Raw genomic sequence first — 9,088 nt, 5'->3', positions numbered from 1 at the left:
GGACCCCGGGGAGCAGACGAGACGGAAGCTGGCGGAGCGCTGAGCGCTGGTGGGGATGGATCCATAGGGGATGGATCCGTTTGGGATGGATGGATCCATAGGGGATGGATCCATCTGGGGTGGACCCCCCCCAACACACACACATCGAGAGGGGGGTCCCGCTGGGGAGGAGGTCCCTGGTGGGGGGAGCATCCACCCTGGTCCTCCCATCACCCCATAAAGGGGGTCCCTGCTTTGGGGGTGCATCCACGCTGGACCACGCTTCCAAAGGGACAGGGTCCCCCCTTTCCTCTCTGCCCCAGGAGGGGGGTCCTGCTCGGGGATGCTCCCCTTTAACATAGGAGGGGGTAACTGCTCGGGGGGGGCTCCCATCCTGGTCCTGCCCTACCCCAGGATGGGGTCCTTGCTTTTGGGGGTGCTTCCATCCTGGTCCCAATCCCATAAGGGGGTCCCTGCTGTAGGACTTGTCCCCCCATGTCCTCTACCCCAGGACGGGGTCCCTTCTTTAGGGGTGCTCCCATCCTGGTCCCCCCCAACCCCATGAATGGGTCCCTGTTTTGGGGGGGGGGGGTACTCCCACCCCAGTCCCCCATGCTAGAAGAAGGTCCCCGCTGTAGGACTTGTCCCCCCATGTCCTCTACCCCAGGATGTGATCCCTTCTTTGGGGGTGCTCCCACCCTGGTCCCCACCCCATATGGGGGTCCCGCTGTAGGACTTGTCCCCCAACCCAGGATGGGGTCCTTGCTTTGGGGATGCTCCCATCCTGCTCCCCAGGTCCCCATCCCCATTGAGGGGGTCCCTGCTTTGGGGTGGGTGCTCCCACCTTGGTCATCACCATGATATGGGTGTGGGGCTGCTGTGGGACTTGTCCCCCCTTATCCTCCACCCCAGGCTGGGGTCCCTGCTTTGGGGGTGCTCCCACCTTGGTCCCCACCATGATATGGGGTTCCCTGCCGTAGGGCTTGTCCCCCCTTATCCTCCACCCCAGGCTGGGGTCCTTGCTTTGGGGGTGCTCCCATCCTGGTCCCATCCCCATAGGAGTGTCCTTGCTGTAGGACTTGTCCCTCCCCCAGGTTGAAGTCCCTGCTTTGGGGGTTATTCCCATCCTGATCCCCCATCCCAGAGGTTATTCCCGTTTAGGAACACCCTGAACCCGTCTCCCTGATCAGGCGCTGCCCATGCCACCCTGCTCCTGCTGTCCCCGTGCCAGGCCACCCCGAGCAGGGCAGCGGACCTTGCCCTGCCGCAGCCCCGCCGGCTTGGACTCTGAGCTGCAGCTGCGAGGGATCCACCACCACCACCACCACCAGCACCACCACCACCAGCACCACGCTGCCACATGGAGGTGAGCCCGCGCTAGCAACGAGCCCACCACCCCCTTTACACCCCTATATCGGGGTGCCATCCCTGTGTCACCCCCTTGTGCCACCAGGTCCCCAAGAAGCTGGTGAACTCGGTGGCGGGCTGTGCTGACGATGCTCTGGCCGGGTTGGTGGCTTGTAACCCGGGTGTGCAGCTCCTGCAGGGACACCGGGTGGCCCTAAGAGCTGACCTGGTGGCCATCCGGGGCCGGGTGGCTCTGCTTTCCGGGGGGGGCTCCGGCCATGAGCCCGCCCATGCAGGTAAGTCCTTTGCCACCATGATCCGGCATTCCCTGGCGCGGCTCTGAGCTCCCTGTCCCGTTCCATAGGGTACATCGGGAAGGGGATGCTCACCGGTGTGGTGGCTGGAGCTGTCTTCACCTCTCCGGCTGTGGGCAGCATCCTGGCGGCCATCCGGGCAGTGACACAGGCTGGTGCAGGTAGGGATGAGCTTTATGGTCCTTTCCAACCCAAACCAGTCCCTAATTCCATGATTCCATGATTCCATGATTCAGGGGTGTGGAGACCCTGTCCCCTGGGCGGGAACAACTCAGCTCAGGGTTCCCCTCTTCCCAAGAAGGGATGTCCCAATGAAGACCCCACTCCTGCGAGATGATCCCTGGGGTCCCCCCTCCCCATAACTCCCTGCCCCATTGCCCTCAGCACCCCCATGGCGCCAGCACCCATCTCGGCCACCCCGAGCACGCATATGGCCACAATGCCCATGTCCAGCTCATTGAGCCTGTCCTGCACGTCCCGGTTTCACCCTTCACCACCCATCCCGTGTCCCACCGTAGCTGGGACCCTCCTGATCGTGAAGAACTACACCGGGGACCGGCTCAACTTCGGGCTGGCGCTGGAGCGGGCGCGGGCAGAAGGGGCTGACGTGCGCATGGTGGTGGTGGGAGACGACAGCGCCTTCACCACGCTGAAGAAAGCCGGGCGCCGCGGGCTCTGCGGCACTGTCCTCATCCACAAGGTCCATAGGGTGCTGCCGGTGGCCAGGGTGCTGCTGGATCCCAATGGGAATGTGGCTTTTGGGAGGGCTTCCTCACCCCTTGCGCTCTTTGCAGGTCGCAGGAGCTCTGGCTGAGGCAGGAGCGAGCTTGAATGAGATCGTGGAGAAGGTGTCAGCGGCTGCCAAAGCCATGGGTAGGTTTGGAGGACCCTTTGGTGCTCCTCAGGGGGATGCTGAGCCTCATCCCACATCCCTCCCGGCAAACCAGAGCCCCCCACCAGCCCCACTTAACCCTGTCATCCCTCCCCACACAGGTACCCTGGGTCTCAGCTTGTCCCCATGCAGCGTTCCCGGCTCCAAGCCCACTTTCCAGCTGGCTGATGATGAGATGGAGCTGGGCCTGGGTGAGGAGCTGCCCCCCGTGTCCCCCCTCTGTGTCCCAGTGCCCCCCATTCCCCATGGGACGGGCATCCCTTGGTGCTGGAGGTGGCCACAGCATGAGGTGATGCTGCCCCATCTCCGCAGGGATCCACGGTGAGGCAGGAGTGCGCAGGATGAAGGTGAGTGGGGTCCTGTTGGGTCCCCCCCAGTTATTCCCAGACCCCCCCCACTCTTCCTTCAATGTCCCCCCATTGTCCCCCCCAGATGCTGACAGCAGATGAGGCGGTGGAGATGATGCTGACACACATGACAGACCCCTCCAATGCCTCCCACCTCCCCCTGAGCCCTGGTGAGCCCCCCTCATCGTCCAAACACCCCCCAAACCCCATGGGCAAGGGTCTCATTCTGCTCCCTCCCCTGCAGGAGCCTCTGTGGTGCTGGTGGTGAACAACCTGGGTGGCTTGTCCTGCTTGGAGCTGGGCATCGTGGCCGGTGCTGCTGTTCGCTGCCTGGGTGAGGGCAGGGGGGGGGTCTTGGGGCTCCATCTCCTCGCTCTGGTCCTTCTTCTTCTTCTCCTCATGGACCTTCTTCCATGGCCGCAGAGAGACGAGGGGTCAGCATCGCCCGGGCCTTGGTGGGCTCCTTCATGACGGCGCTGGAGATGGCCGGGGTGTCCCTCACCCTCCTGCTGGTGGATAAGGAGCTGGTGGGGCTCATTGGTGGGTGCCCAGTGGTGGGGATGTCCGTGGGTGCTGGGTGATGGGGTGGTCAGGACCCATGGGGTGGCCTGGAGGTGGCTGCTGAGGATCCAGTGTTGTCCTGAGGGGCCACCACTCACCTCCTGCCCCTCCAGATGCCAAGACCACGGCCATGGCATGGCCCAACCTGGCCACGGCGCCTGCAACGAGCCGCAGACAGGAGCTGCCAGCACCAAAGGAGGGAGCAGGGACCACGCAGCATGAGCCCAGCTCAGGTGGGGCAGCCCCAGGAGCTCAAATCCCTCGGGAACCATCAGCTCCCTGTGCCTTGGTTTGCCTGTATCCACAGGGATGAGCGGGGTGATGTCTCCTCCTCGCAGGGCCCGGTGCAGCGCGGGTGCAGAAGGTGCTGGAGCTGGTGTGCAGCACCCTGCTCAACATGCAGGATAGGCTCAATGAGCTGGACCGTCAGGCAGGAGATGGGGACTGTGGCCACACGCATGCTCGGGCTGCTCGAGGTGGGTGCTGAGCGCCATGGGGCAGGGAGTTATGGGGAGGGGGCACCCCAGGGATCACCCAAAGCCCCTCTAAGAACCCCATGGCAGCTGCCCCAGGGTGCTGGGGGGTCTCCCTGCTTGTCGCCATGGCGCAGTGGGTCACCCCACACAGATCCAAGGGCCTGATCCCAGCCTGTTCCCATCTCATCCCTGCAGCCATCCAGGAGTGGGTACGTGCCCGGCCACCCCCAGCAGCCCCAGCCCAGCTCCTCTCTGCCCTGGCTGACCTGCTGCTGGAGAAGATGGGGGGCTCCTCCGGCGTGGTGAGTGTGGGCAGGAGGAGGGGATGTCACCCCACGATGTGACACTGGCTGTCCCCTCACCATCAGTGATGGGGCCGGTGTCCCACAGCTCTATGGGCTGTTCCTGACGGCGGCTGCCCGGCCCCTGCTCCGCAGCAGTGATCTCCCAGCCTGGGCTGATGCCATGGACGCTGGCATTGAAGCCATGCAGCGGTGAGTGATGAGGGCTGGGGGACACCCCAGGACTCCCAAACCTTCTGCAGGGTCCCACCAACCCATCCCCTGCATCCCCACACAGGTACGGAGGAGCTGCGCCAGGGGACAGGACGATGGTGAGTGCTGGTGTCCCAGGGGATGTGCTTGGAGCAGTGTGTGCAGTTGAGGTGTCCCCGATGTAAGAGGGATGTGGAGGTGTTGGAGCAAGTCTAGAGGAGGCCACGAGGGCTGGAGCAGCTCTGCTCTGGAGCCAGGCTGAGAGAGCTGGGCTGGGGCAGCCTGGAGAAGAGAAGGCTCCTGAAGGGGAGACCTTAGAGCAGCTCCAGGGCCTAAAGGGGCTCCAGGAAACCTGGAGAGGGGCTTTGGACAAGGGCCTGTAGGGACAGGACAAGGGGAATGGCTTTAACCTGCCAGAGGGGAGATTGAGATGGGCTCTGAGGCAGAAGCTCTTCCCTGTGAGGGTGCTGAGGCGCTGGCACAGGGTGCCCAGAGAAGCTGTGGCTGCCCCATCCCTGGCAGTGTTCAAGGCCAGGTTGGACACAGGGGCTTGGAGCAACCTGCTCTAGTGGAAGGTGTCCCTGCCCGTGGCAGGGGGTTGGAGCTGGATGAGCTTTAAGCTCCCTTCATCCCAACCCATTCCATGACTCCACAACCCATGGGTGCTCCCAGCAATCAGCCCCTTCCCCCTCTCTCCCAGCTGGACTCTCTGTGTGCTGCAGCACAGGCTCTGCACCCCCTGCGCAGCCCCGGTGCCGACCTGCTGCCGGTGCTGACCACCGCTGTGCAGGTACGCTGCGGGGGCGGGGGGGGGGGGGATCCCAACGCCAGGCTGGCTTGGGAATGGGGGGTGGGAATCCCTTTGGTGCCCTGTCCCATCCCGTGTGTCCCCGGCAGAGCGCGGAGGCTGCAGCAGAAGCCACCAAGCACATGGAGGCCGGGGCGGGCAGAGCCAGTTACATCAGCTCAGCGCGGCTGCTGCAGCCCGACCCGGGGGCTGTGGCGGCGGCTGCTGTGCTCAGGGCAGTGCTGGAGGGGCTGCGGAGCTGAGGGGGGGGCTGCACCTCACTTCTGACCCCCCCTGGATCCCCAATAAACCTTTGTGGTCCTAGCTAAAGCTGCTCCGGAGCGTCCATCCCTTGGGAGAGGGATGGGGCGGTGGGGATGCAGCAGGATGCGATGGGGAAGGGGAGCACGGATCCTGTGCTTCCTCGTGACTAAGGAAGGAAGGTTCTGGGCTGGCCGTGAGCTCAGCACCAGGGAAACCACAGGGCTCACATGGTCCCAGGCACGGGGCTTGGAGGAGGCTTGGGGGAAAGGCAGAAAGAAGAAGCAGGGGATGGGGGCCAGCACCAGGATCTGCTCCTTGGGCACCCATCCCTGCTCCTGCGGCCCCACTTTGTCCCCAGGGATGCGGATGCAGGAGCACTGCAGAAGCCAGTGGTTTATTACGTGTCCATGAGGGCCCTGAGAGGCTTCTTGGCTCCGTGGGGTGGAGGGAGAGGCACCCAGATGGAGGGCAAGGCACGGTGTGAGGGTCCCCTCCATCCCCACCAGGCACATGGGTGCTCCTCCAGCTGCTTCTGCCAGCTCCGGGTGCTGCGTTGAGGGATGGCGGCTGGTTTGGAGCAGAACAAAGTCCAGGCAGGAGATTCCAGGCAGCAGGAGCTGGCGCATGGAAGCAGGAGGATGCAGGCAGGAGCATCCCCCTGGGGATGCTCTCATCCTATGGCAGGCAGGAGGCCAACACCAGGCCCCAAAGGAGGCAGAGAGATGTCCTCATGGCAGCAGCATCTGCTGTGAGGGAGCTGAGCACGTTTCCTCATGGATAGATGAGCACTGGGTGCAGGATCCTGGGTGAGGACAAGGTGACAGCCACGACCAGGAAGGGAAGCGATGGGATCCAAAGCTTGGGGCTGGTATCCCGGGAATGGCAGGGATAGATCTCGGCTGCTCCAGGAGTGCAGGCAGGGAAGCGATGGGATCCAAGAGCTCGGGAATGGCAGGGATAGACCTCAGCTGCTCCAGCAGTGCAGGCAGGGAAGCGATGGGATCCAAGAGCTCGGGAATGGCAGGGATAGACCTCAGCTGCTCCAGCAGTGCAGGCAGGGAAGCGATGGGATCCAAGAGCTCGGGAATGGCAGGGATAGACCTCAGCTGCTCCAGCAGTGCAGGCAGGGAAGCGATGGGATCCAAGAGCTCAGAGCTGGTATCCCGGGAATAGCAGGGACAGACCTTGGCTGCTCCATTGGCATCAGCGCTCGTCGGCGAGCAGTGGCTGTGGGGAGACCACGGGTGAGCCCCACATCCCTCCCCACACAGGGACAGCCCAGAGAGGGCTGTGATGGGAAGCAGGACCCCCAAAGCCACCCCACACCCCACAGTGGGGCTGGTACCTGGCAGGAGTCCAGGGAGTCAGCATCAGGGCGCTTCCAGCTCGGCCTGGCCAGGGCACCCAGCACCAGCACCCCAAAGAGCAGGATGAGGAGCCCCAGGGTGTTGGCAAAGACAGCTTCAGCAGGGAGGAGCTTGTACTGCGTTGTCCCGTTCTTCCTTGGGAGAAAAGGAGCCCGAAGTTCTCCTGGATGTGCCCAACCTTCCACTCTAACCCCACACAACCCCTGCAGCAGGGAGCTGAGCGGGGAATCACCCACTTCCCTTTGCACCCAGTGCTCGGTTTCACTCTTTGAGCCCAAACCCCCCCCTTCCTGCAAGAGCTCCCCCCACGCCACCCCGATGCTCACAGGCTGAAGAAGAGCTTCTCGTTGATGCCTGACACACACGAAGCCACAGCCAGCAGCAGGATGGTGGAGCCAAAGAAGACATGGATGGGCTTGTAGAGGCCACGGAGCCAGGCAGGAGCCCAGGGCAGCAGGAAGGTGCTGAACCCCATCAGCCACTGTGGGGAGGGAAGTGAGGATGAGGAGCACATGGAGCTGGGATGCAGGGAGCAGGGCCAGCACCCACCTGACAGGAGAAGAGCAGGATGGTGGCCAAACCCAGCCAGCTATGCAGTGAGTACATGTTGGGTGTCCCATGGTCGTTGTGGAAGCGGAAGACAGCCACCAAGCCCAGCACTGCCAGGATGAAGGCTGCCAGAGCCAGGGAGCTGTGCAGCACCTTCCAGGGCAGCTTGGGACCACTCCAGGATGAGGGCAGGCGATAAACCAGGGATGCTGTGGGATGAGAAGGTCAGGAAGGAGCCGTGCTGGGTCCACACCATGCTCCGTATGACACTCACCTGCACCGTAAAGCACCACCATGCCCGTCACCATCAGCACCGGGTGCCAGTTGAACATTTGGGTGCTGCCATCCCAAGCGAAGCCGCCGCGCCAGTACTGGCACCAGGCGCTCACAAAGGCCACGCACACAAAGCCCAAGAGCCCCAGGAAGATGCAGAAAGGCAGGAAGGGCAGATCCAGCATCTCCACGACGGGGTGGTGGCACCTAAGGAAGAGCAAGACACTGGTTCAGCCTCTGGTGTTGGGACTCTGGATGGACACCCCCGGGGAGGAGCTAAGCTGAAAGGGGAACTGAGGAGGGGTGGCTCCAGCCCAGCTGCTGCCCGCATAGGGAATGATGCCAGGGCTGGAGCCGGGTGGATATGGACATGCAGGGTGAGACCAGCCCCTATAGAGCCAGGTCCATGGGCTGCACCCCACTTCCCAGGGGACAGCAGTAAGGGTGTCACAGGGGGTCAGGTCTCTCCTATACCCCCCTATATTGTCCTCAGGACCCCACTGCTGTGATCCCCTCCCTCTCACACACACTTACACCCTCTCCACACCCCCAAACCTGCACCCAAACCCCTTCCACCTCTCCCCAACACCCCCCCCTGCACCTTAATCCCCCCAAGCTGCACCCTAATTGGGGTAAGCCCCATCCCCACTATAGGGCTCACCCCACTTAGGAGCAAGGCGCCTCTCCCATACCCCCCTGACCCTAATCCTGGCAGCCTCAGCACCCTCCTGCTCGCTCTGCACCACCCTTCACCCCGCAGCGATCTAGGGGGGGGGACCTATAGGCAGCACCCCACATGCTACCTGCGCTGTGTACCACCCCAGCAGGGTCCTGCCCTCCGCCTGTGGGGCTCCAAGCGTGGGGCTGAGCTCATTTGCCTGAGGATTTGCATCTGCCTTCAGCAAGGGCTATTTCTGTCTCGGCCCGGGGCGGGGGACGGCCCCGTCCTGCCCCACAGCGGCCGCCCCACGGAGCCGTGGGGCGGGAGGTGGGTGAGACACGGTCCCGGAGCGGCGTGTGGGGACCGTGAGCTCAGACACCCGTTGTTTAAGGCATTGCCACGGTCACAGAGGTGCGGAGCTGCCCCATGGCACCCCCATGGCTGCCCCATAGCACCCCCATGGCACTCCCATGGCTGCCCCATAGCACCCCCATGGCACCCACAGAGCATGGGCACGGAGGACCTGGCCCCACGGCTCCCCACGTGGGTCTCACCCCATGGCTCCTACACCAGCGGGAACACAGGGCCCGGCCCTACGGACCCCCCCCCCGGTGCCGGGGCCGTACCTCACCCCCTCCGCCCCGCCGGGAGCCTCCATCGCGGCCGGTGCCGCTCTGCCCCGGTGGCGGCTCCGAGCCCAAGCCGCCAACGCCCGGCGATCAGCGAGAGCGGCGGCCAGAGCGGCCCCAGCGCGACCCTTCTAGTCACGCACTTCCG

At 64.0% G+C, this 9,088-nt stretch overlaps 2 protein-coding genes across 5 annotated transcripts; one reads left to right on the top strand and one right to left on the bottom strand.

Annotated features, from left to right (window-relative positions):
- Window positions 1–2: 2 nt before the first annotated feature.
- TKFC (triokinase and FMN cyclase) lies at window positions 3–5,527 on the top strand. Of its 2 annotated transcripts, none has more exons than XM_030483639.1 (18): window positions 3–49; window positions 1,211–1,345; window positions 1,433–1,622; window positions 1,691–1,801; window positions 2,159–2,340; window positions 2,435–2,513; window positions 2,634–2,723; window positions 2,845–2,879; window positions 2,965–3,049; window positions 3,124–3,213; window positions 3,303–3,419; window positions 3,554–3,673; window positions 3,779–3,916; window positions 4,112–4,218; window positions 4,307–4,410; window positions 4,496–4,529; window positions 5,111–5,200; window positions 5,308–5,527. In XM_030483639.1, the coding sequence occupies exons 2-18, from the start codon at window positions 1,340–1,342 to the stop codon at window positions 5,458–5,460; spliced, it is 1,731 nt and encodes a 576-aa protein (XP_030339499.1). In that variant the 5' UTR covers window positions 3–49; window positions 1,211–1,339; the 3' UTR covers window positions 5,461–5,527. The 2 variants fall into 2 exon arrangements, with proteins under 2 accessions (XP_030339499.1, XP_032775775.1); XM_032919884.1 differs by having other exon boundaries at window positions 18–49; window positions 1,170–1,345.
- Window positions 5,528–5,836: 309 nt separating this feature from the next.
- Window positions 5,837–9,051, bottom strand: LOC115606987 (cytochrome b ascorbate-dependent protein 3). Of its 3 annotated transcripts, none has more exons than XM_030483692.1 (6): window positions 8,938–9,051; window positions 7,652–7,857; window positions 7,378–7,586; window positions 7,155–7,309; window positions 6,807–6,963; window positions 5,837–6,688 (listed from the first exon to the last, which is right to left on the bottom strand). In XM_030483692.1, exons 1-6 carry the CDS (start codon window positions 8,967–8,969, stop codon window positions 6,665–6,667), a joined length of 783 nt encoding a protein of 260 aa, XP_030339552.1. In that variant the 5' UTR covers window positions 8,970–9,051; the 3' UTR covers window positions 5,837–6,664. The 3 variants fall into 3 exon arrangements, with proteins under 3 accessions (XP_030339552.1, XP_030339553.1, XP_030339550.1); XM_030483693.1 differs by having other exon boundaries at window positions 8,943–9,041; XM_030483690.1 differs by lacking the exon at window positions 8,938–9,051 and adding an exon at window positions 8,454–8,569.
- Between the last annotated feature and the right edge of the window lie 37 nt (window positions 9,052–9,088).

Source organism: Strigops habroptila, chromosome 4 (assembly GCF_004027225.2).
Source record: "Strigops habroptila isolate Jane chromosome 4, bStrHab1.2.pri, whole genome shotgun sequence".
Taxonomy (NCBI): Eukaryota; Metazoa; Chordata; class Aves; order Psittaciformes; family Psittacidae; genus Strigops; species Strigops habroptila.
Note: the sequence above shows the minus strand (reverse complement) of the source record. Positions and strands in the feature narration are given on the sequence as shown.